General features: G+C 40.3%; 2 protein-coding genes, 1 long non-coding RNA gene and 1 pseudogene across 3 annotated transcripts; 3 read left to right on the top strand and 1 right to left on the bottom strand.

Moving 5' to 3' along the window:
• Positions 1-6,987: 6,987 nt before the first annotated feature.
• LOC115691508 (deoxypodophyllotoxin synthase-like) lies at positions 6,988-8,951 on the top strand. The gene is made up of 3 exons (XM_030618142.2): positions 6,988-7,420; positions 7,660-7,981; positions 8,519-8,951. Exons 1-3 carry the CDS (start codon positions 7,044-7,046, stop codon positions 8,759-8,761), a joined length of 942 nt encoding a protein of 313 aa, XP_030474002.2. The 5' UTR covers positions 6,988-7,043; the 3' UTR covers positions 8,762-8,951.
• A 4,750-nt stretch (positions 8,952-13,701) lies between these two features.
• On the top strand, positions 13,702-14,890 carry LOC130136097 (probable 2-oxoglutarate-dependent dioxygenase AOP1.2; annotated as a pseudogene).
• A 2,118-nt stretch (positions 14,891-17,008) lies between these two features.
• Positions 17,009-23,612, bottom strand: LOC115691527 (sodium/pyruvate cotransporter BASS2, chloroplastic). The gene is made up of 13 exons (XM_030618173.2): positions 23,250-23,612; positions 22,922-23,030; positions 22,102-22,225; positions 21,898-21,939; positions 21,704-21,817; positions 21,534-21,596; positions 20,302-20,429; positions 19,575-19,656; positions 18,929-18,980; positions 18,731-18,828; positions 18,470-18,628; positions 17,397-17,486; positions 17,009-17,283 (listed from the first exon to the last, which is right to left on the bottom strand). Exons 1-13 carry the CDS (start codon positions 23,356-23,358, stop codon positions 17,206-17,208), a joined length of 1,248 nt encoding a protein of 415 aa, XP_030474033.1. The 5' UTR covers positions 23,359-23,612; the 3' UTR covers positions 17,009-17,205.
• A 1,378-nt stretch (positions 23,613-24,990) lies between these two features.
• On the top strand, positions 24,991-26,601 carry LOC115691544 (uncharacterized). Its single transcript, XR_008815140.1, has 3 exons — positions 24,991-25,581; positions 25,988-26,132; positions 26,226-26,601. It is a non-coding gene; the product is annotated as an uncharacterized LOC115691544 (long non-coding RNA).
• Positions 26,602-27,192: the final 591 nt, after the last annotated feature.

Below are 27,192 nucleotides of genomic sequence, written 5' to 3'. Positions count from 1 at the left end.
CCTTTCTTGGCCATGGCCGACCACCGGCGCCGGCAACCGGCCACAGGCCAAGGCCGGCAAGGGAATCGCGGCCCTCGTCGCCGGCCTCGCCGGTCGCGACGCCGAGGTCGGCCTCGCCTTGGCTGGGCGAGGCCTCGCCGTCGCGGCCGCGGGCGAGGCCTCGCCGTCGCGGCCGCGAGCCGCCCTCGCGGCCACCGACGGGGGCCGCGATGCCCTCGCCGGCCCTGGCCTGTGGCCGATCGCCGACGGGTGGTGGGGCCGAAGAACAACAACAAACCAAAAAAAAATAAAAATCAAGAAGAATCAATTCCAGAAAAATTGTTCCAGAATCAAAATGCTACTTTTTTTTGCTTCTTGATTCTGTTCCAAAACTAATTCTTGGCTTAATTTTTTGCAAAATTGTGCTCAGACACAAAAAATTTAACAAACGGATTTATATTCCCAAACTGATTTTGGGAATAAAAAAATAGAATCAGTTACTATTTGGCAAGTTGCCAAACAGGCCCTTAGTCACAGTAACCAATAAAGAGGAAAACTAGCAAAAAAAAATTCTAAATAGCATTTTGATGATTTGCCAATTCAGTCGTAAACATTTTGATAATTTGTCAATTTAGTCATTCTAGCCAATTTTTAACAGAAATTGTTGACGTGAATAATATATTAAAATTTTTAATTTTTTCTGAATTTTTTTACGTGTTGCGTCACATGAAGACGTCTCAGGTAAGGATGTCTACTAGTGCGATGTGTCTGCATGTCCATTTGACTAAATGATTTGATCTTTAATGATGGATGCTTTGAAGTGCTGGAGTCATTTTTCTTATATGGCTTATTTGGGCATAAATTATATCGGATGACGTAAATAATCCCTTTTGACCGATTTTCCGTAATGCTTGACTTCGAAAGCTTACAATTGTTTAATGATTGTGATTTTAAAAATAATTTTGGAAAAGCAAGTATACGTGAGCCCTTGGATTTTCGATTATAAGCCAATTCGACTTGAGTTTGATTTTGTCGCCATATGATTTGTTTATGAGACTAGGGTTAGTCTTATCTAGTTAGGGATTTACTTACGCAAGAATGGTAAATTTAGCGGAGTAATGACTAGATTTACTTAAGACTGTATTTTGATTTTGTATGGTGACAATAAATTTCTAATTTTCTAGACTAATTTTGATAGAATATCGACCTAAACTTATATTTGTAAACATTGCCATTTATGCATCTAGTTAGGGACGATTATGATGAAATCCTATATATAGTATAACATCTCTTTTCTTTTCCTTGGTTCCATCGCTGCATCCCATTCTTCGTTACTTTCTCCGCTTTTTCACTTAGATTCCACCGTCCGCCAGCGTCCTGCTCATCTCCAAATTCGATTGGAATTTGACAATTCCTTTACTTGCTCTCATCACTAAATTCCAATTCCTTGACTTGTTTTCATTGCCAGCAAACATCTTCACCAAAGTCTCTCTCTTTCGTGCACCATTTTCGTATCAGAAGAGCGCGGCAGAGGTTCAATACCTTTGCCTGAGGAGATCATTGAGTGAGAGCTAAATCCGAGCATGTCAACATATTCAGTTGCACCCATATTCACTTAAAAGTTCATTTCATCACCAAATTCCAATTCCTTTACTTGCTTTCATCGCCAGCAAACATCTTCACCAAAGACTCTCTCTCTCTCTCTCTCTCTCTCTCTCTCTCTCCATTTCCTGTTGGGAGAACGCGGCAGAGGCTTGATACTTTTGCCTGAGGAAATCACCAAGAGAGAGGCTAGTTTAAGCCTGTCAACATTTTCAGTTGAATCCACTTTCACTCAAAAGTTTAAGCCAATAAATTATGAGTCAACCTGGATGTATTAACTGCACCGCCCCACACCAATTTTTCAATGCGAGACTATTCTAACACAACTCACACATGCATTTTAACACTTCAATCACCGTGATTCAAACACCAAAGATCAAGCGCACCTCATCACTTCCAGCCCACCAATCACGTCGTCACCTTGGTGTACAGCAACACCATGCCACCTTATGATGATTCTTAATCATCAATCTTCCCTAGGTGAAAGGAGTTTGGGCTCTTATATTTTGGTCTATTGTTCATCACAAGAGAATGAAGAAATTCCCTATCCTCCTACATTTGAACTTCACGAGTTGAGTATTTTCTTTGATTCCCTCCAAACCTCCAAATGGGCCACTAGCTTTTGATTTAAGCTTTTCAAAATATCTAAGAGCTCAAACATTAAAATGTTCTAAATTATACTTTTATAAGGTAAACACACATATATCATCAATCCAATCACTTGTATTCTTTCATTTTCACTATTATATTTCGTTCCGAAAACTAAATAAAGGCAAGTCATTTTTCTCTTTTCAAATATCAAATTGATGAATGATATATTGTCAGCATTTCATGCGATATTAAAAAAATCCTAAGATGGCAATGTTCAAAAAGTAAACTCTTTGCCTGCAGTGTTGCTGTTTCTGATTGCCGCATTAATATTAGGCTTCAATTTTCACCTGATTGCTGATGTTTCCACGTTGAAGACATGCAGGAAGAGGAAGACAACCGTCATAATTGCTTGAGTTAAAGTCAAGTCACTAATTATCCAAAGGCTATATGAATATGCCCAATTAAAAAAAAAAGCTATATGCTAAAAACAAAAAAACTTGCATTGACTAGTCAACTCTTGGTCAAACCACAGAAAGAGGGGCAAAAAAGGAAAATATTCAACTTTTCAGGGAAAGATTGTAACTTCAAATTGCTACAGCGGCAACTACGAGGATGCATAAGCCCTATAAATCCAGCAGAGAACCACCCCAAGAAAAATTAAAAACAGGAGAAAAGTTTCAGAAAAAGTATTCAGAAGAAACAATTGCAGATCCTCGGAGCTATATGTGCTTCAGGCTGTTGATGATGAGATTGCTTCTAGCAAGCAAGTATTGTAAAAGAAAATTACAAAACAAATGGGGGTTCATGAAGAAATTTTCTTTCTTTTCTCTCTTCCAAGGAAAAGAACTACAAGCCCTACGATGTTCATAAAAGTAATTTGGGAAAATCGTCCAAAAAGTCCTAAACCTATTGTATAATGGTCAATTCAGTCCTAAACCTTTCAATTTTGCAAATTCAGTCCTAAACCTTTTAAAAAGTTACCAATTCAGTCCTAAACCTTTCAATCGTGCCAATTTAGTCCTAAACCTATTGACTATTTGTCAATTTAGTCATAAACCTTTTAATGAATTGCTAATTTAGTCCTTCCAACTAATTTTGGCAAGAAATCGCTGACTTGGCGGTCCAATCGGCGGTGGCTGTCCTATGTGGCGCTGACGTGGATCATTTTATATTTTTTAAAAAAATTTCGAATTTTTTATTGATTATTTCTTTTCTTTTCTTTTCTTTTCTTTTTTTCCTTTCTTCTTCGTTGAGCCAGCGAGTCGCCGGCCACTGGGCAAGGGCCGGCGACCCCCGCCAGCCCCTGAGCGAGGGCCGGCGACCCCCACCGGGCTGTGGGTGAGGGTTCGCAAGCCCTCGCTGCGGTCGGCGAGGGCGTCGCGAGCCCTCGCCCAGGCCCTCGTCGACAACAGCGAGGGTGTCTCAGCCCTTGCCCGCCCTCGCCGGATTTGGCGAGGGCTCGCGAGTCCTCGCTATGGTCGGCGAGGGCATCGCGAGCCGTCGCCCGCCCTTGTTGTGGTTGGCGACGATCTGGGAGAGGGCCGCGACACCCTCGCCGGATTTGGCGAGGGCTCGAGAGCCCTCGTTGTGGCCAACGAGGGCATCAAGAGCCCTCTCCCAGGTCCTCGCCGGCCACAGCAAGGGCAGGTGACTGTAGCGACTCCCTCGCCATGGCCGGTGAGGGCTTCACGGCCCTCGCCCCCGGGCCGGCGACCCCAATGGCTAGCCACCTTCGCTGGCGAGTCGCTGGCTCAACGAAAAAGAAGAAAGGAAAAAAAAAAGAAAAGAAAAGAATAAAAGTAAAACAATAAATAAAAAAAATTCGAAATTTTTTTAAAATATAGAAAATTACCCACGTCAGCGCCACGTAGGACGGCTGGCATTGACTAGACCGTCATGTCAGCGATTTCCGGCCAAAATTAATCGGAATGACTAAATTGGCAATTCGTTAAAAGGTTTAGGACTAAATTGACAAATAGTTAATAGGTTTAGGACTAAATTGGTACGATTAAAAGATTTATGATGGAATTAGCAACTTTTTCAAAGATTTCGGACTGAATTGGCAATATTAAAAGGTTTAGAACTGAATTGGCCGTCGCACAATAAGTTTAAGAGTTTTTGGACAATTTTCCTAGAGTAATTTTGACAGTGCCTAGTCGGTAAAGATCATATAGGAATTCTGTCATTTGCCTTTGCACCGCGCAGCTACTCAAGCCCAATGATGTTCGTCGCGATTTATCACTATTTACGACTTACCATGATGAGAAGAACCATATTGACGACCAATAAACTTTCCCAACTCGAATAATGAGAATGAGATCAATCACGATCGTCATAAATTGACTAAAACAATGGAAGCTTTGGAAAGATAAGACAATAAGGAAGAGATATCTGAAACGTAATGCGTGTGATGATGGACCAACTTCTCCAATAATTGATGCAATGTGTTCGTAAATGGGCCCTCCATATAATTGACGTGGAAAGACTATAACCTTTAATTTAGAAAGTTTCTTCCATTAGTTTGTCAAGTCCCCTTTTTCTTTCATCTTTAGCTAGAGAAAACTTCCTCCAATTAGTTCTTCTGATAGATGGATTTACAAACATGGGCATCACCCGCATTGATATATTGTTAAGTTTACATGCATGTGACGTCCATAATTTTTAACTCACCATTGGAGGAAATTTGGAGGTCCGAAAAATCGAAACTGGAAAATGCTATGTGAGAGAAATGCGATGGGGATATTTCTCCGTTTGTTTCACGAAAAATAAATAATTTGAAAAATATTTTCCTTGAAAATGATCGCTTGTATTATTGTTTGAAATTATTAACCAAAGTAATTTTTTTTCATTATCGACAACAATTAATGTCTATACATTTTCGTAGATGGCGAAAATATTTTCCTTTTATTCATTTTTCTAAGCAATATAAGCGTTCATTTTTAGGAAAATACTTTTCAAATTATTCATTTTTTTGCGAAATAAACGGAGCCTTAGGGTTTTTTTTTTCCTTAATGTCTCCCCGTAAGATAATTAACCTTGCCCATGATTTCCACCTTTTACGTCTCCATCTTTGTCAGCGTTATTTCTTAGTTTTAATAATTTTTTGAGTACATATGACAAACGGGTTATTATGTAAGTATTTCTCGTTAGATCGATCATAAATCAGATGTTGGAGCTTTTGTCATGATGTATCCACGTAAATTACAAAAAAGAAAATATCATAGTGTGGTGGTATAATTGGGACTTGCATCTTAAGAAATGTCTAGTGCTAAATTTGATTTCAATTCGACGTAATTCCTCGAAGTATAGTATTGAAAAGTCTTTCTCACCTTTATTCTAGTGATGGCCTGACGTGAATTCAATGAATAGCCATCCTTGATCGGGTAAGTGAACTCGCCCTGTCACCTTACCCCATACATTACAAATATTGATACAACTCGAGTTGTATCGTGTAGAGTCATGTTAAGATTTCTTTTAAGCATATTGTCCCATCCTGTTCAAATTCAGTTTCGTGTAGTATTAGAAATCAACCGTGACTCCCGATTATTAAAAAAAGGAAAAAAGTCAATAAAATCTCAAACTATGTGCACCGTGACGTATCCAAAAGTCTCAAACTTATACTTTTATGACCCATTTACCCTCTGTCAATGAGTTTCGACGTAGCTTAAGTGAAATAAAAACAATGTTGTTTTATCTGGAAAATTATTTGACTAAACTTGATGAAGGCACATAAGTACAAGTTTGAGACTTTTTTATATCACAAGAAAAATTTTACGGAAAATGCGAGCCAAGTGTATCTCTTATAGTATTTCACCAATTGGGACATCAGCAATTCTTAGCTGCTTATTCTGAAGAGATCTTTCCACAACTTGACTAATCTCTTTTGAAATAGAGGAGGATGAGGAACTTGCTTCTATTTAAATTTCAGCATTTGGGAGAAAGAGGACATATCTAGCTCTACTAGAAAATGATATTCGAGAAGATGAAATTCAAACTTTTTTATGCCATATTTCGCCGCCAAGATTTCTTTATAAGTAGAGTGATAATGCGTCTGCCTTTGCGTAAATCTTCCACATTTGTGTAAGACTCATCAGACAATACAAAAGATAGAAGTACACGGATAGCTCAAACAATTTCAATGATAACAATACAGAAGAGCCAGTCCACAAGTACGACATGTGAAGGTGTGTGAAGGTGTTGAAAGAGGGTCTGAAAAATTGTTTAATTTGGGGTTTTTGATATCTTAAAAAAAGTTTAAATTAGGTTTCGTGTAGTATCAGAATTGCCACCCGCATGCTTTACTTATTTGTGACCCACTTCCACATCGACTAAGAGTGCATACCCACTCCCCAAGTCATCATCCCGTCATCATCCCACTATTGATTAGAACCTAATGCAGTTGCACGAACATTTTCAATCTTCATATGCAGATCTAGACGGACACACTTACGTGTCACCATGTGCACTATGTTGTCACTTTCCTTCGCGACAACGAATGACATATATCTATAGCCATCTAGAAAAAGCTAATCTTTCCATAATGCGTCCAAAAATAAGATAATTCCAATTATTTCCCATTTCAGTATTTCAGCACGGCAAGTCATGCCAAAGCCAGAAGGCGACTGTAAAGCTTTGTCAAATGGTGTGGGGTAAAGTAGACAAATAATTGGACAAAATCCAACCGAATCACGCACTGACATTATTCTTGACCAAAAAACAAAAGGCAACATTATTAGATATGTATACATAGAAAAATATAAATATATGTACATGAAAAATCTTGGACGCAACCTTATTGGCCTCTTTAAAATCTTCAATGTGCACATGAAAAAACATCACGGAAGAGCAAAACCCACAAAGGAAGAGCCGACATGGGTGCTCTCCCACCTCTAAAACTTCCCTTGATAGATTTCTGCAAATATGACATGAAGCCAGGAAGCACACAGTGGGATTCAGTGCAAAAAGAGGTTGTCAAAGCACTTGAAGAGTACGGTTGTTTTGAGGCTCGATATGATAGAATCAGTGTTGAGCTTCACTATGATGTCTTCAAACAATTGGAAGTTTTGTTCGATCTTCCGGCCGAGACGAAGAGCCATTTCGTCGACCCTCGAAAGCCGTACGATGGTTACCTCGGGAACCTACCTCATTTGCCTCTATACGAAGCAATGGGAATCTCCGGCGTGCTGGACTCCGGAGGCATTCGGAAGTTAGCCAATCTCATGTGGCCTAAGGGAAATCCAAAATTTTGGTACATTTGTTTCATCTGAAACTGGCGTGCTACACGTGTATTCTGAAATTATATAAATATTTAAAAATGCGAATATTTATGTGATAAAAACTTGTGGAAAGAAAATTTTGATTATATGGTTCTTCTTTTGGTGTTGGTTTCGAAATTTTTTATTTACTAAAGCTGTATAATTTATCATTATGAGCTTTGTTTTTTTGGATAATTGTACTTTATATGAACATACTTAAATATATATGCAGTGAAACACTAAATTCATATGCAATGACGCTTTCCGAGTTGGAATCACTGATCACCAGGATGGTGTTTCGAAGCTTGGGCGTGGAGAAATACCTGGATTCGCATGCCAGGTCCTTGAACCACTCGATCCGGGTCATGAGATACGAAGCGCCGATGACTCGGGAGCCTCAGAGCGGGGGGAGCTCGCACTGCGACAAGAACTTCTTGACCATACTTCAACAGAATGATGTGAATGGTTTGGAGGTGCAAACAAAGGATGGAAAGTGGATTCAAGTCGCACCTTCGGCTTCCACCTTTATAGTCATGGTTGGAGAGTCATTTCTGGTGAGTGTGTCTTTCCCTTCTCTCATGCCAAGGCTTGTAAAATTCCAATTCAGATTAAGTGTTGAGTTCACACGATGATAACTTCTAATTTGGAGGTAGGTACGACTCCATGGAGATCGACTTCATCGAAGACTATGCACCAAGTTATAGTTGTATAAACTAATTCAAATGTACCCCTCATTTTTTCTACACACATTATATACTTTGAAAATATTTTAGATGCTTCTATATCCTTTCCGACTCATTCCTTCATACCAAACACAAGAATTTTTTAAAACTTATTTCATTCGATTCCTTCGAACATTCCATTCCCTCCCCATTCCATTCTATCGTATCAAACGCACGTTGAAGGTCGAGAAATATAGATTCATCCAAAAGCATTAAAAAAAGTGATTTGATTGATAAAATGAGTCATTTTACATTGTCATCACAATGTTTGCATTGCCAAAGTTTAGCTGCAAGACAAAGTATGTCCATCTATAAATGTCTTGTCGATAATGCGAATTAGACATTAATTCGAAACGAATGGTTGGCTAGGGATGGAGCAATGGCCGATTGCACTGCCCTACACACCGGGTGATGATGAGTGGCACCGAGACGAGGTATTCGATCGGCTCGTTCTCGGCCATAAGAGGGGTGATCAAGTGCCCGTGCGAGCTGGTCGACGAGCAACACCCTTTGCTCTTCAAGCCCTTTGACGAAATCGATCTGCTCCGGCTCCACCAAACCGAGCAAGGCCTCAAGGCCGAGTCAACTCTTAAGGCCTATTGTGGTGTTTGAACATGTTTTACTACTATTCTTCATGAACGCTCTGCTTTCATTAGTGAAAAAGTTATTGGTGATCACTATCCTTGCAATATTGGAGCGTCGCTGTAGGTGAGAGTGAGTGTGTTTGTCAAGCACGGAGTGGAAGTAGCTAGTTTGTATTCGAAATAAAAATAAATAAAGATATTGTTCGAGGGTTTGGTTATGCATGAGGAAGGGTTAGCACCCTTTTGATGATACTTCAGTACCACATTTTTTTCTAGTAAGTCCTTTAAATTCATTTATCAAATGATTTCTGAGAATACAAATGCGATTTTTTTATTTTTCCTGATCACCTCATTTTACACCCTCTAGAATGACTCTTTGTACCCTGTGTACGTTTGTTTGTATTTGAGATTATGATGATGATGCAGCATATACGACATACCATGTGATGTGACGACGTTCTATGACATGTGACAAAATGTTGTCATGTGACGATGTGCCTTGTGATGACCTATATTACTTGGCGAAGTATCGTGTAATGATTTGTCGCATAATGACGTGAATGCATGAATCCTAGTGTGATGTGTATGCATCTCCAATTGATTAGAGAATTTGATCCCCAATGATGCATGTTTTGAAACGGCGGAGTCATTTTTCTTATGCGACTTACCCGAGCATGGTAATCATGTCGAAGGATCCCAATAATCCTTTTCGACCAATTTTCCCCGAATACTTTATTACTAAAAGCCAACAATAGCTTTTATGATTGTGATTATGAAAATACTTTTGAAAACATTAACATATATGTGAGCCTTTTGACTTACGACTATCAGCCAATTTGACTTGAGTTTGATTATGCCATCATATGATTTCCTCGGTATGGAGTTTGTCATGTATAAACCAAAATTTAATTTTAGCAACCAAAATTTCTTACTGATACTTAACTCGATGGAGCTCCTTTCTTCTCGAGAAAGGCCGCTATCTAGGCATGGAGTTCTTCATGTATAAACACATCGTGCAATATTTCTTCTACATTAGCTGGTTTAAATTAGGAGTGTGATGTCTACTGAGTACTGTGAAGTACTCAAATTTCTTCTACACTCGCTTGATCTGCTTCTGAAACTGGTAGAAGCAGATCGATCGAATTTGCATTAGCCATTCATTCGGATCATGACTTCGTGTGAACAAAACTATAGACTTGTTGTGTATGATCGAAGCAAAAATCCTGCCTGCATAATTAGTTGTTCATCCCCTAGAATCCATGAACTTCCTGCTGGCCCGTGGTTCAGCTAAGTTGCGAGCTTCGCTCGGGCAGGTGGCCCACAAGGAATCGGTAGCACTCCTCGGAGTAAGGGCATAACTCGAGACATGGATTCACATGCTCAAGCCCGTCCCCTATCCAGTAGAGCCAACCCTCGGGATATATTATCTATACCTTCTTTTCTTCTTTAGAATATTCTTATCAACGATTTCGAATAAGCTGATGGATTTCGGAATCAAGCTACGGGTGACGTGCTGGAGCTAACCTCCGGATGGTACATCAGGCATTAGCGAGGCTCATAATCCTCTAGACTGACTGGCCACCTTCGGACCGAGGGAATGAAAGTTGAACCCTTCCTTTGTGACCGATGTGGATATCATTTGGAAATGAATGGTTCAGAAGATCTATCCTGTGCTCAAACCTTACCTTAAAGCCCGGGCCGGTCCGGTATGGAATTTTTATTTAATCCCTTAACCTTCTTTTTAGAATATTCTTATCAACGATTTGAATTAAGCTGATGGATTTGAATCTTTAACTTTTTCCCCCCATAAAATTTTATTTTATTTTTTTTTAAATTTTTATTTTTTCCTTTTTTTCTTTTTTCTCCACTTTTTTTTTGGGTTTCTCCTTCCTCTGGCCGGTCGCCGGTCCGGCGACCGGCCAGAGGCCAGAGGCCGGCGAGCTCGACCTCGCCGGCCACTGGGGAGGGCGGCCTCGCCGGATCTGGCGAGGTCGAGCCTCGCCCAGCCGCCGGCGAGGCTCGACCTCGCCAGATCCGGCGAGGTCGGGCCTCGCCCGACCATGGCGAGGCTTGAGCCCTCGCCAGAGGCCGCGGCGAGGGCGAGCCTCGCCATGGTCGGGCGAGGCCCGACCTCGCCGGATCTGGCGAGGTCGGGCCTCGCCGGCGGCTGGGCGAGGCTCGACCTCGCCAGATCCGGCGAGGTCGGGCCTCGCCCGACCATGGCGAGGCTCGCCCTCGCCGAGGCCTCCGGCGAGGGCTCGAGCCTCGCCACTTCGCCCGACCTCGCCCAGCCGCCGGCGAGGCCCGACCTCGCCAGATCCGGCGAGGTCGGGCCTCGCCCGACCATGGCGAGGCTTGAGCCCTCGCCAGAGGCCGCGGCGAGGGCGAGCCTCGCCATGGTCGGGCGAGGCCCGACCTCGCCGGATCTGGCGAGGTCGGGCCTCGCCGGCGGCTGGCGAGGCTCGACCTCGCCAGATCCGGCGAGGTCGGGCCTCGCCCGACCATGGCGAGGCTCGCCCTCGCCGAGGCCTCCGGCGAGGGCTCGAGCCTCGCCACTTCGCCCGACCTCGCCCAGCCGCCGGCGAGGCCCGGCCTCGCCAGATCCAGCGAGGTCGGGCCTCCCGACCATGGCGAGGCTCGCCCTCGCCGCGGCCTCCGGCGAGGCTCGAGCCTCGCCATGGTCGGGGAGGCCCGACCTCGCCGGATCTGGCGAGGTCGAGCCTCGCCCGACCAAGGCAAGGCTCGGCCTCGCCGGGCGAGGCGGCCTCCCAGTGGCCGGCGAGGTCGAGCTCGCCGGCACTGGCCTCTGGCCGGTCGCCGGACCGGCGACCGGCCAGAGGAAGGAGAAAGCCAAAAAAGTGGAAAAAAGAAAAACAGGAAAAAATAAAAATTCAAAAGAATATTAAAATATTATTTAATTTGTCCACGTCACGCCATTCGGCCCGTGCGTCGCCCGCACCGTCCACGTCAGAATTCCGGTCAAATGACGGAGGACTAAAGCACAAAACAAAAGGTTAGACTAAATGACCAATTTAAAAGGTTTAGGACTTAATTGCACCAAAAAGGTTTAGACTAAATTGGCACCAATGCAAAAGGTTTAGGATAACCAAAAAAGGTTTAGACCAAGACTAATGCAAAGGTTAGACTTTTGACTTTTCCGAATGAACTTATAATCATCTCAAACATTGGAACCCATGGTTATGGACTCGAATCCATTATGAGTGACACCCTCATTTTGTGTTGTTAAGACATGCGCCTACAGAGAAAGTCGATCCAAGATGGGCCTCATTGCGAAAAAAAAGGTTTTCGCCCAACAATATGCATATGAGTGCCTTTCTTCTTCTTTTTTTATGCACCAAGTGGTTTTCTGCAAATCTCAACAAGTTACTCTCATCAGACTTCAATTCAATTGGTTCGCACTCGTTTGAAAAATGCATTAAATGAATTTAGTATACTTTATTAGAATCAATACGAAGAAAATGCCTGGTTGGTAAAGGTTATAGAGTAATTTTATCATTGCATACGCATCACGTAGGTATCCAAGTGCTTTGCTATTCAGTGCAATTTATCACTATTTACAACCTACCGTGATTTATCAATATTTACCTAACTTTTGATGATGAGAATGAGTTGACCAAAAAAAAATTAGGAGGATGAGATCAATCATGGTCGTCACCAATTGACTAAGACAATAGAAGTTATTTCGTCCCACTTTGGTTCCTTTGTGGAAAGCTAAGACTTAAAAGGAGGACACTTCTGGACCGTGCGCATGTGCGACATTACGTGAATATCTAAGGTACTAGATTGATGTACCCGATTTTCCAATAATTTATGTAATCTGCCTTCGTAATTTGAATCGGTCTTTGTTTATGGGCCCTTCATATAATTAACGTAGTAAGACGATAACCCTAGTTAAACAAAGCTCATTCCATAAGTTTCTCGAGATCGTGTTTTCCTCCATCCTCAGTTAGAGGAAACTTTCTCTAATTAGTTCTTCTGATCGACGGATTTACAAACATGGACATCACCCGCAATTATATTTAATTAAATTTGCGTGTATGTGATATCCGTAATTTGTAACTCTTCAATCAAAAGCATGATTGGAGGAAAATCTTGCCCTTAATTATGATTAGCCAGACAGAGAGGAAGATAATTGCTTAATGAATATGTTATAGGGCCAACTCGTAGGCCTCGTTTTGATTGCAAGTATATTCTTTCCGTGTCATCTTATTTTTGTCGTTCATTCGTGTTATTGTATAATATCAAACTTTTCAACATGAATGCAGATATTTTTGGGTTAATACCACGTAAAACTACAAATCGGTACACCTGTGACAAATTTACCCCAAATTAATTTTTTCACCACTAAAACCCAAAACTGATACACTTGTGACAAATATACTCCAAACTAATTTTTTTATCACCAAAAACCCCAGGCACATTTTGTGACATATTTACCTTCCGTTAGTTTCAGTTATATTGGATTAATACCACGAAAAATCACAGATTGGTACACCTGTAATAAACGAAGGGTAAAACCCCGAATCGATATACCTGTCAACTGTCACGTGTCATCAAACTCAGCAATTTGACTGTAAAATTTAACGAAAACTAACGAATGATAAATTTGTCATAGATATACCAATTTAAGATTTTTTGTGATTAAAAAAATTAATTTGTGGTATATTTGTCACAGATGTACTAATTTGAAGTTTTTGTGATATTTGCCCAACACTTTTGTTTTTTTATAGAAGCAATGTCGGACTCGAGTAGTATCGTATCTAGGAAGGTTAATCTTCCCATGGAGGTGCCCAAAATAAGATAATTCCAGTTGTTTACCATTGCAATTGGCAAGTCGTGCCAAGCCAGAAGGCGACAATGGAGCTTTTGTCAGACGGTGTGGGTATGAGTAAGCAAATCATTAAAACAAAACCCTACCGACACATGCACTTGGCTATATATATATCATATTGGCCTCTTTACAATCTTCAGTATGCAAATGAAAAGAAAACGTCAAGAAACAAAAACATAAAATTAAGGAAAAGCCTATATGGTTTCTCTCCCACCTCCAAAGCTTCCCTTGATAGATTTCTGTAAACATGACATGAAGCCAGGAAGCACCCGCTGGGATTCAGTGCAAAAGGAGGTTGTCAAAGCACTTGAAGAGTACGGTTGTTTTGAGGCTCTCTATGACAAAATCAGTGCTGAGCTCTACAACGATGTCTTCGAACAAACGGAAGATCTGTTCAATCTTCCGGCCAAGACGAAGTGCAGTTTCGTCGACCCCCGAAAGCCGCGCGACGGCTATGTCCCGAACAGACCTCATTTGCCTCTCTACCAAGCGATGGGAATCACTGGCATGCTCGACTCTGGAGGCATTCAAAAGTTAGCCAATCTCATGTGGCCCGAGGGGAATCCAAAATTTTGGTACAATTGTTTTGTTCGAAACCAGTAGTCCGCAATCTTCTTTTGGTGTTTGTATTGACAATTTCTTTTTATTGGCTAAAAGTATGTGATTATCTTATGACCTTTATCTTTTGGAAACAACAACCGTAGTTTTCGTGATCATACCTAAATATATATGCAGTGAAACGCTCACTTCATATGCAATGAGGCTCTCCGAGTTGGAATCGCTGATAAAATGTCAGTAAAAACTCCAAACTGTCTTGTTGATAATAAGATGAGGTCTGTTCGGGATGTGAAGTGTTGCCTCTCTATAAAATGAGTTGCCTCATTTCATTCCCTTCTCTCCCGCCAAGGCATCTATAAAATGTCTTGTTGATAATAAGATCTATGAATCAATTTGAAACGAATTGTTGGCCAGGGATGGAGCAATGGCCGATTGCACTGCCCTAGACACCGGGTGATGATGAGCGAGAACAAGACGAGGTATTCGGTCGGCTCGTTCTCAGCCATAAGAGGAGTGATTGCGTGCCCGCCCGAGCTGGTCGACAAGCAACACCCTGTGCTCTTCAAGCCCTTCGACGAAGTCGGTCTGCTCCGATTCGCCATAACAGAGCAAGGCCTCAAGGCCGAGTCGACTCTCAAGGCCTATTGTGGTGTTTGAACATGTTTTAACTATTATACTCCCGGAACGCTCCGCTTTTATTAGTGAAAGCAGGGCTTGAAGATAGGCTTCTCCAATAATTTTGTGTAACCCGTGTTCGTAATTTGAATCTGTCTTTGTATACGCGCCCTTCATATAATTAATATAGAAAGACTATGACCCTAGTGTAAAAAATCCCTTCCATTGATTCGGCATGGCCATGTTTTCATCCATCCCTAGCGAATAAAAACTTAAGTCGAATTCGTTCATCTGATCGATGAATGGACATTACCCGTATTTATATTCAGTGACGTATGTGATGCCCATTATTTAGAACTCACGATTGGAGGAAAATATAGCTCTCGATCATGGTTTATACAGAGAGGAAGATAATTTCTTAATAAAAACTTTCATAAGGGCAACTTGTATACAGATACAATCTGATGGGGTCCAAATGTTTTTATTAGGGATGGCAATCGCATTCTGTGTGTCGATCATTCGTATAAGAGTTAATATCACGGAAAACCCCAAACTGGTACACCTCTGACAATTTTACTCAAAAAAAAAAATTTTACCACCAAAAACCCCAAATTGGTATACCCATGACAAATTTACTCCAAACTAATATTTTGACCACTAAAAACTCCAAACTTGTACATTTATGACAAATTTACCCTCCCTTTGTTTCCGTTAAATTGGATTAATACAAAAAAAATCACAAATTGGTACATCTGTGACAAACGGAGGGTAAAACATAAAACTGGAACATCAGTGAACTGTCGTATGTCATTTAACAAAGCAATTTGACAGAAAAATTTAATAGAAACAAACTGAGAGTATATTTGTCACAGATGTATCAATTTGGGGTTTTTTGTAGTCAAAAAATTAATTTTTGGTAAAATTGTCACAGGTGTACCAGTTTGGGGTTTTTCGTGGTATTAACCCTTCGTATAATCATGAAAATGTTTCAACATGAAAACAAATAAGATAATTCCAATTGTTTTATTATTTCAATATTTCAACATGGCAAGTGATGTCAAGCCAGAAGGCGACTTTGAAGCTTTGTCAGACGGCGTGGGGTAAAGTAGACAAATTATTGAACAAAGCCCAACCGCATCATGCACCAACTTTTTTTAGATATGGATACGTCAACAAGATATGAAGAAATATATGCCAAGTCTTGGACGCAACCTTATTGGCCTCTATAAAATCTTCGATATGCACATGAAGAAGCATCAAGAAAATTAAAAGAAAAGAACACTAAAAGGAAAAGCCAATATGGGTTTTTCTTGGGAAAATTACCAAAAAAATTATAAACCTATTAAAATTGTGCCAATTCAGTTCTAAATTGTTTTTTGTGACAATTCAGTCCTAAACCTTTTACATTTATATCAATTCAGTCCATCCGGTCAATTTTGGCTATCCAGCATTAACGGGGACGCCGGCCAGAGCCAGCTGTCAGACCGACACTGCCGTGATAATTTTTTAATATTTTTTCGAAACATGTCTCTACAAATGAGAGAACTTAAAGACACGGAGAATCTTTTCTCAACGTTGAAAAATGTTGAGAAATTAAGGCTCTCTTTATTACGCGAAAAATAAATCATTTGAAAATTATTTTTCTAAAAGTAATCATTCATATCGCTTGAAATAATTAATCAAAGAAAGATATTTCATTATGGACAATAATTAATATCTAAATATTTTTATGAACGATAAAAAAATTTCAATTGGTCATTTTTATAAGTGATATAAGTGATCATTTTGAGAACAATGCTTTCCCAGTCATTCATATTCCGTGAAACAGACGCACCCCAAGAACATTTTGAGTTCTAAATCAAATAGCATAACGTAATCTGAATAGAAATCATGTCAAAGAATCCTGAAAAAGCAAAGTCAATAAATCTGTCGAAAAAGATGAAAAGGATTTCCTTAACTGAGCAAGAGAACCAGGGAGAGGAGACTGGTGATCGATGGTGAGCCGAAAGAGAGCATTTAGATCAAGAGCAGATTTCACCAAGCTCGCCCCACTCCTTAAACATAAGCTCTTTCGAACATCTTTTGACAAGTAAACTGAAGGTACAGAAAAGGAAAGGTACAAGTAAGCTCATCGACATTGTTGATGACATTGCAGTTGGACATGGACTTCTATACCGACTCAGCGACTCTCGGCACTTTCCGACGTATCCGTCAAAAGGACAGACGGATACTGATGGCATTTGAACCAAATGAAGAAATGACTTTGCTTTTGTTAAGCTAAAACATATACACCCCAGCCCAGAATCCAATATGATATGTGATTATCCGAATTCACTTCCTTCTAGCTAGAACTTAAAGCCGAAACAATCATACTGCATGAGGAACCACAAAAATGAAAACAAAAATTACACCCAAAATCGATAAAACCTAGATATCTAACGGATGTCTCATTCTTTGAAGTCGTCTTTGTCATCGATCAGGACTGGTCTGTTTCTCCAGAAAACAGCAAGTGCACTCCCGCCAAGCTGTGAGAAGAGTGATTATCAGCAAGTGAGAATGCCAGAGATGAATAACTCAAAAAAAAAAATCACACCACAGGAACAGAGTTGAAACAGATGTTTTGAGTGTCAGAATTTACCGCCATGCAAACCACGCTGACCGCAGAAGGAACGGCTACCAGAGGATTGGTGAAATGTTTCTGGGCGAGAAGAAATCCAAGGGCAGAACTCTGCAAATGTCGAACAGGTTTGAATTTGTAAGATATTCGATTCACTCAGAGGAACTAGTAGAGTAGACAGACGTTTCACCCAATTTCAGCTAAAAGAAAAGGCAATCAAGAGCCATGCACGGCACAAAGAGAAAGCATTAATGCCCAAGGCAATGAAGACTTTGACTAGGCTTTCCTGCCGATCAAAAGTTCACTCAAAAGAAGAAAAACTGTACTATTGTTTCCAATAGAAGTCCACAAATTTTCGAAGCAATATTAGTAGCAACTAATAGCATACCTCACATAAAGACATGTGTACATGAACCTTTTTAGGTCATATACTTGTACGTGTCCATGGACCTTACCTTCATCAAATTTTAAGCATAAAAGTGTGGGGACTAATATAATTTAAGAGTAATTCAGAATAGACAGCCATGAGAAATCTCTCAATTTAACAGTTCAAAACTTCAAAGTGACTATATAACTACGGGAGAATGATTCTACCCATATGTCTCCTCAACCACAAGAATCGTATTTCACTGAAAATGACATGAGAATGATCTCAAAAAAATTGTGACAAACAAGAATTTATTGCTTATAGTAAATATGGTGTTAAAGGACTATCCAGAGACCACTGCAACAAAAGATTTATAATTGCTCATTTTAACAACAGAAATGTTTCGGTAACAGTTCTAGCAAGAGCATCATGCTCCTCTTCAGTCCAATTGCTTAATTGCAATTGGAAAATGGCACCTTGGAAACACCGATTCTGCTGAACTTTGTAAAATGTACAATAGTAATCATACAATTCACAATGACCATGGTCAGCAATGACAAGAGACAATAGACTCTACTGATACTAAAAAATCAAGATGGAGGGTCTTTGAATTGAAGTTGAAAAACAATAAAGGTTAGTTGTGCTCTTTAATTCCAGCAACAAAATTAGGCAGTCAAAGGGCAGCAAGAAAACAACAGAACAGAAAAAAATAATGGAAGACGGTTACCTGCATCCCACATTCAATAGAAATAGTGCGGGAAGTAGATTCACCAAATGACAATTTCGACATCCAATATCCAATGGCAAAGGCAGCGCCGTGCAGGAGAGCTACTGGTAAGAGAAGTTGCGCTCCTTGAGTTTTCAAGACATCTGCAACTTGTCCAATCTATTGAAAGTACATCAGAGTCAGATCTTACCAGAGTTTGGCAATACAAGAAAGAAACAAGCAGTGAAAAACCATATCTAGATATTAATTTGATTCACTTACAGGGCTTGCACAAAGTAAGGTGGTCAGAATAACTCCAATCAATGGGGTCAACGCGACTATTTTCGAAGTAAACTTGGGAAAAAATTCATTGGCCAACACTGTCATAAACAACAGACAAGGGTTATCTCATTTATTGACTATTTTCTCGCTCTTCCTTCCAAGCGACTCTAGTTTGAATTTTAACAATCATCTGCTTACCTCCAACTATCGTTGGCACCAAAACAACCTGAAAAGTACTGATAGCCAGGCCCTGCAAGTATTTGTTGACTATAGTGATTCCATGATCCCTCAGTACGTAACAATCATACATAGCTGGATGTAGTGGGTATGTACAACAATGCAAACACATTGAACTATGTATAGTACATACACCACATATATCCGCATGTGCATGCCTACTAATACAGCAATGAAGAAATGAATTATGTACAACAAAAGAGTTTTTCAACAAATCTCGTCTACTCGAGATAGATTAGATAAAATATGCATTTCTCACTAATTTCCTTCCATGCTACTGTAACTCATCATCACAGGAAAGATGAAGCACTCCAAAAAGCAAAACTTTTCCACATCTAGACTTTTGAGACTCTTGGGAAACAAAATAATTCCAAGTGCTCAAGCCAAAGCCTCTGAACGAACTGCCAGCCACTGAAGATGTCTGTAGTTCAACAAGATCAACTCAGAAGCTAAGCATTTCAACACTGCCTTCCACATCAGTGCTTCAGTGAACAATCTTAAGCATCCATTTAATTTGAAAATCAACTAATTGGTCTACCATTCAAATGCAATCTTATTCTCATACTTTTAGCATATGAAGAGGCAATGATACTTATGCTGTACTCACCGCAGCATCCACAGGAACAAGCTGGCCAGCAAGAAGCTTAGTGAGGAGAGGCGTCATCACAATGGCACCAATAGTCGAACACCTGCAAATTTTTTTTAAAAAAATGACAACCTATAGAGGGAAAAAATCAGGACAAACGCATCGAAAACTATCATGCAGAACATGTTTAAAGTTTGCACGGGTATGTTATTCAAAGTTAGTATCCTTTTTTTATTTCCATATGGTCCACAATGATCAGCCAAAACATTTTAAGAGGTATGTCCATCATGTTATCCGCTCATGTTGATACAAAAAGCGAAAAGATAAGCAACAGTAGTATGCTCTAAAGATGCCTAACTTGCACACTAACAATACTCGGCATATGATGACTGCAAACCTGCAAATAGGCAAAAGAAACACCACATGCTTATGAAATCAACTTGATATAGTAAAAAAAAAATCAATATCTCACACCATAACTGCTCCCACACCTTCATTAAATAACTTTGTATTTAGGAATTTTAAAGTGAAAAGACGGAATATTGCAGCTTCGAAAGGAGAAGAAGAATTACAAAAATCCCACATGAGGTAAAATGTTCAGGAATTTACATATATCGCAATAGGAACATGAAAAGAACCGATCAATGGCAAGAGCTAACATGAACAAAATATGCAATGAAGCTTTGGAAAGAGGTTGTCTGCTTATGCTAGAAGAAGAGCAAAAGTTTACACATACGTCAAGACTTACGTTGTCATGAGGACGGAGAGTGCTACATTCCCCTTAGATATATAAGTTGCAACATTGGACGCTTGACCTCCAGGGCAGCAGGACACCAATATAAGACCAGTTGCAAGCGGTGCAGACAACTTTAAAGTCTGGAAAACATGGAAACTTTGTTAATGATAAATTTCAGAGACAGATACACAATTTAGAACTCTAGTTACACACCCAAGCTGGAAGATCATGGAAACTTGGTGGGTGACGAATTTCAAAACAGGATACACTAGCATTTTGACAAATAGAGCTGCCAGCGCATTAAAGAAAAATCATATTTTAAATTGCTGAAGACAGCAAATACAAAGATATCTGCAGCACCTCCTGTTCTCAGAGACTTTTGCCATTGCAGTATCCATTGAGATTTTAAATATAATTTTCCAGCACTCCAAGAGTTTCTTTGCCAAACCCAATTCAGTTTGAAGATCCCAATTCGGAAGTATTATTTAAAGGCAACAATTACTCATCGTATCCATATCCATGCAATATTTACAATAAAAGAATTGGGCATCACTTGGAGTCAAGCCTTCCAAAGGGTGAGGAGGCTAAGGTACAGATTTGGACGTTTAAAGAAGGATAGAGTTCCCTGTGTGAGAAGATGAAAATATGGAAGGAAAAAGATGGGACAGGCACAAACACACAAAAAACCAAGTGCCAAGTGTGTTTTCACTTGGAATTACTTGATTGAGTATATCATAACACAGGAATCTTCTGTACTAATGCAATCAAAGGAGAAAGGAGTCCTGATCTGGCTAGAAACCAGGCATCTTAACTGAGATGCTGATAGTTTTGTCAAGGGAACATGAGTTGATACGCAGAAACATCCGTACTAATGCAATCAAAGGAGAAAGGAGTCCTGATCTGGCTAGAAACCAGGCATCTTAACTGAGATGCTGATAGTTTTGTCAAGGGAACATGAGTTGATACACAGAAACATCCGTCTTCCATTTTCCCAAAAAAAAAAAATCATTGTATCATACAACTCTAGACACCCAAAAAATTTCGAGAACACTAAATTGTCTGCTATAATGATCCCATTAGAAATAGCACTGATTCTATTTAAGTTACAGGCATTTAAATTAGATTCCTAAAGCATCTACAGTGTAAGGTAATTTTGAAGTCCTCAGGTTTGCATCAATATTTCATTGTCAGAGATCAAAACAGGCCAAAGTAGGAACTTCTGAATGGGATGATGAAAGAAGTACCATTGCAATAACAAAGCCCAACAGTGGTTTGATGAGGTACTGGGCCAAAAATCCCACACCTACCTGCAACAATAAAGTTTCATAAGGTCAAAAAGTGAAATGAAAAAGATGACCTTTCATAAGATTTGACAATTATCCTCCTAACTTATATGGATAAAGATGCCGCTTACAGTCCAAGGATTCCGCAAACATCGCCTGAAATCCTCAAATGTCAATGTCAACCCCATAGAAAGCATGAGGAAACCCAATCCAACAGTGAAAAGATCAGTTTCCAGCCAAGTAACCTGAATGACATCCCAACAATGAAATATCGACAGAAAAGACATTATCAACAGTAAAGGCAGCATGAAGGACTTGTAGTTACCGCAGCTGGTTTGTAGATCCCAACAATGGTTCCCAAAATGACCTGGTGGAGTAAATGATTTTAAGATACTACATCTTCCAGAAAATAAATATCTTGAAAAACACATATATGGGGAGCCTCGTGCACAGGCACAATGCAACTTGAAGGTGTAAGAGATACAAAGAAAATAACAGCGCATCAGAAAGCTTTAAAATAGGTACGTACCCAAACAGGAAAAAGGGTGGTCAGAGTTTCAACAATTCTCTCATACTGGCTCATCCCACCGGGAGTGCTGGCAGGAATTTCCCCAGGGGCATTTGTTGCAGCCTTGCACAAAGTTGCCAATTTCCTAGATATGAAATCCCAGAAAGTGATATTAGAGACATTAAAGATGTAAAAGGTCATGCTAGCAGGAGAGAGAGAGAGAGAGAGAGAGAGAGAGAGAGAGAGAGAACTACCGACCAAAACTCTCAAATATATGATAAATTTCACTGCTATTTTGTAAAAAAAACTGCCAATGACAGATCAATCTTGGTGCCCAGCCGACAACTTTAAATTGTTCAAATGTAAAATTCAAGACTAGTAGTCAGCTGGCCAGAAAGCAAACCTCCTAGCAGGGGAATTTTCCATGAGAAGAGATTGAAACTTCAAGAGAGAGACCATTCACTTATGAAGTGAAACAAAGAACTAATAATAAACCCTTTGGCATTTGCAAGTAGGATAAAGGATATACTTATAGTACTAGTATTATTATTAGATCATATCATCCTTGCAGAATTAGAGAACCAATGATCTCTATGCATGGCCTACTCCTAGAGATTAAATAAATTTCTTGGTGCACAACAATCCCAACAATAGAAAGAGGATGCAATCACCCCATGCATTTAGGATAGTCAAAAGTCAATGCTGGTTGGTCGGATCATACTAGTCAATTCTCAAAATCTTAGTCCAGGTCCAATCTTCCAATTTGCAAAGCTTAACCCCAGGTTCAATCCAGAGCAGAAACCTCCAGCAGAATCAGCACCGCTGAGCCACAAAAAGATACCTTGAAGATGGATTAGGTGTTGTTGCAACAGCAACCGCAGAAGTCTGCAACCGGTTCTTGACAGCCAGACTCCTTCCATTCTCACAAACAGAATTGTCCCTACTGAGATCTAACAACAAACAGAAAAAAAAAAATGAAGAAGATTAGCAAAATGAATGATCTTGAGTAGACCAAACTATGAAAAGACTAGGAGAACACACTCAAAAAGGTATGCACATCAAAGTACACGCACCACCCAACTAGCCAGAAAGGTTGCAAAATTGAAAAGTACCCAGAAAGTAAAACTCCAGCCAAAACCCACAAAGGAGCATCAAGAGTTCAGACATACCAAGACGAGACACGACTCCCCGTGTCGGATAGCAAGAGCTTGATCTGTAGCGAGCGCCACACGTCCGAACTTTGCAGTCTTTCAGGACCAATCCAGACATGGACGCCATTGCAAGAATTCTCAAGATTGAATCAAGAAGAAGGGTATCACAGACTAGTGAAGAGTTGCGAGTTCAAAGTGAGAACGGACCTCCTCCGGTGGTCCCTGGAAGTGAGGAGGAATTTGGCAAAGGGACGGAGGGGATTTCGCTCCCAAAACCCAGAAGGCGACATGGCGAGCGTTATCCAATAATTTCCATTGCCACCGTGGAAACCGATGAGCCACACACGAAGTCGGAGCCGAAAGAACGAGATGGTCCCATCCTGTGTCTGATGTTCTTCGTTTTCTCCGCAGTTGGCCCTTTTTGGGATGGCTATTGTTAGGGTGGGTTTAGTAATCATTATATTTTTGAAAATAATTTTTGTTTAAAAATAATTTTTTTAAATTTTATTCTCAATAATAATTTTTATTCGTTTGAAGGTGTTTGGTAAATGTTCAAAATTTTTATTCTTGAAATAGAAAAAGAACAGAAATACAAAATTTCTTTTTATTAATAATATTTGGAATTTTTTAATATTTTTTTCTTTTTATTTTTCTTTTTTTTTCTTCTTCTTCCCCTTCCTTGGTCATGGTCAGGTCGCCGGCGTCGGCAACCAATCACAGACCAGGGCCGACAAGGATGTCGCAGCCCTCGCCGGCCACAGGCGAGGGCTGGACCCTCACCGCCTCGGCGAGGGCTGCCGGCCACCGGCGACCGACCATAGGCCAAGAAGAAAACGAAGAAGAAGAAAAAGAAAAAAAAATTTCCATTTCTGATTCTTGTTTCCTGCCTTTTTTATTTTGTTCCAAAACTGATTCTGGGCACAAATTTGGGAACAAATTTGTGCAAATTTGTGCTCGGGAACAAAAAATTTACCAAACGGATTTCTGTTCTTTTTTTTTCCAAGAAACAAAAGAATAAAATCAATTACTATTTGACAAATTACCAAACACATCCCTGATGTCCGATGGTGGCTACTTCATTTAATGAGCTGAGATGGCCTCCTACGTTATGAATGACTCATCGTTGCGTCATTCATAACACTGTACTTAGTAGGGGACGGTTCCCGATCCGGTCTGGTTTCAAGGTGAAATAGGAAATCCAACCCAAGTTTGAGAATAGGGGAACAGGCTGGTTGGTCCTAGGACCGAGAACCGGACCGGATCCGGTCCGGTCCAATAGAACCAGTCACTTTTATATTTTTTTTCCACCACAACGAGAAAGAGTGACAAATCTCAATATATTGACGGAAGGGACGATGAATAAAGAGTCATTGTGGTGCAACGATAAGGGAAAAGCATTGTATGTGGGTTTAGTTCACATTTTACTAACTTTTTTGAAGAAATAAAAACTAAAAACAAAGTATATGTAGTCGGTCCGGTCCGGTTTCCCCTTGGAACAGGGACTCGGACAACCAGACCAGACTGCCCGGACACCAATTCCACTTTTAGGAACTGGAAACCGAACCAAACCGGGCGGTCCGAGCGGTCTGTTTTGCACGCCTCTAATATTTAGTAGAATAATAGTAATACGGATAAGGAAAAATTTTAACTAAAAGTTTGAAGTGAGATCATTTTTTCAAAAAAAATGCTTAAAATGAACTTTGTTTCAAATAAGGGCCTAAAGTGGCTAAGTGAGTCTCAAATAAGGGCCTAAACTTACTAGCCGGCCAAATGTTCGCCGGAAGACATTTTCCGGCGACCAAAACAGGGGTATTTTTGTCCAAAATTCCGAATTGTATTAAGATCAAATCTTACATCAATTTTTCACGTTTTCTTCTTCCTCATCCGCTGTTCCTCAAGCAAATCCTTCTGGCCCGTTCCTCAGTCGCTCTGTGCCCGGTCATCGCCGCCCATTGCCCGATCCTCGTTGCTCCTCGCGACCGTAGTGTGTCTTCCGCGGTCGTCTCTTCTTTCCCAGGTAGGGTGTTCAAACTTGGGTTTGAGTCTGATTTGTTCGTGACGGACGCCTTGATCACTTGTATTCGGCTTTCCAGAAGACCTAGAGTGGCCGCTTGGTGTTTGACGCCGGGTCTGTTCTGGATTCCATTCGCTGGAATGTTACAATAGATGGCTATGTGATAAATGCAGAAGTTGGTTCCGGTGCGTTAACTGTTCGATGAAATGACTGAGAGGGACGCACTTGGACCTTGATGATAAGGGGTTACACTAGGAGAGGCGAGATGGAAGAGGCGAGACGGTTTTTCGATAGAATGCCATTCAGAGACACCTTTTTGTGGAATTGTATCGATGGGTAGGATTGGTTTGTTTTTTGGTGGCTCTTGAGTTGTTTAATTCAATGCCTTCTTGTAATGATTTAAGATGCAATAATGCTGGAATTGTGATCACTCAGTTCCTGTTGATATTGGACCAGTGCATACATTTGTTGTTCCACAGTTCCACATGTAAATAACTATATTTTAAACAAAACACTAGGTGTTCGGAGTTTTTCTGGAATTTCTGAGTGTTAAGTTATGTGTCTTAATTGCACATAATGATAAGGTTATTTACTACCATATTATCAATTGATATGTCTGTCACTATGATCATAATGGTTGCGTTATACTCTGCAAGGTGACAGTGGATTGTTTGTACAAGGGCACTTCATGTTGTGCTACTTCTTACCTTCCAGTGCACCTGACAAGCTGAAGTTTATGCAGATATCTTAGCTTTAACAACTTTAAGGGGGAAATTCCGACGGAGTTTGCAAATCTTCCTAAACTTTGATATCTCTATCTACAAGAGAATCATTTGACAGGATGAATTCCACCAGGATTGTGGCAACTTGCCATATCCGCGTCACCCGTAAATTTTTCTACTCATTGGGCAATTTTTCAATGGAGCACTCATCTCATTCTTACTAGTTATAAATAGCATTGCTATGTTGTGCTTCCTTAGGATGTTAGCAACAGACATTTGGTTGGTACTTTGAGGGAACTGACACAAATGAAGGCTGCTATCCGCTTTTAGGAACTTGTAAGTATAATTGCTGGCAAGTATGTAGTTATTAACTCCAGAACCATCTCGCCTCTTAACCCCCTATCATAAAGGTCGAAGTGCATCTCTCTCAGTCATTTCATCGAACAATTCACGCGCAGAATCAACTTCTGAATTCATCACATAACATTTAGCAATGCAGCAAAAGGAGTCCAGAACAGACACCGCGTCAAACACCAAGCGAGCACTCCGGGGCTTCTTGAAAGCCGAATACAAGTGAATCAAGGCATTGGTCACGAAAAAATTTGGCTCGCACCCAAGTTTGAACGCCCTAGTTGGGAAAAGAAAGGACGAACGGATGATTTACCAATTTTTTTTGGTTCTTCAATTACTTTACTGCAATGAAGCGCAGGGATTTTCCATTGTATTTGAACTGTTTATATCTACAAAAACAGAGATTTCCATCTCGCTTTAAGGAGCGGGACAAGAAAAAAGAGCAACGAAGGTGGCGAGGAACCAAGAGAAAATGCATAGACAAGCCGTTACTTGATTTTTTTGCCGCTTTGTTCGGTATGAACCCGCTCTAGAGCTGAGGGTAGACTTTGCATAACGAGCAACTGTAAATATATTTATAGTAGAAAATCAAAGACACATGCTGAAGAAATAAAAAAAAACATGAAAAATTGAAAGAAGAAGTTGATTTTAATTCAATTTGGAATTTCGGACAAAATTACCCCTATTTTGAGTTCAATGGCTCATTTGCAACATAGAAGCATCCGGTACACTACATAGAGGTAAAATTTGCGCCCAATAGAATCACTACTGATGATAACTGACGGCTGATTGAATGCAACTGAAAGTAACTTCAACTACCGAAACAACTAAATAAAAGCTAAGAATGTATAGATCAGTGCAATCAATCAATGAA

This window comes from Syzygium oleosum, unplaced genomic scaffold (genome assembly GCF_021117445.2).
Source record: "Syzygium oleosum isolate NSW1041296 unplaced genomic scaffold, Sole_v2.1 Sole_v2.41, whole genome shotgun sequence".
NCBI lineage: Eukaryota > Viridiplantae > Streptophyta > Magnoliopsida > Myrtales > Myrtaceae > Syzygium > Syzygium oleosum.
This window is presented reverse-complemented; position numbering and strand designations above follow the sequence as displayed.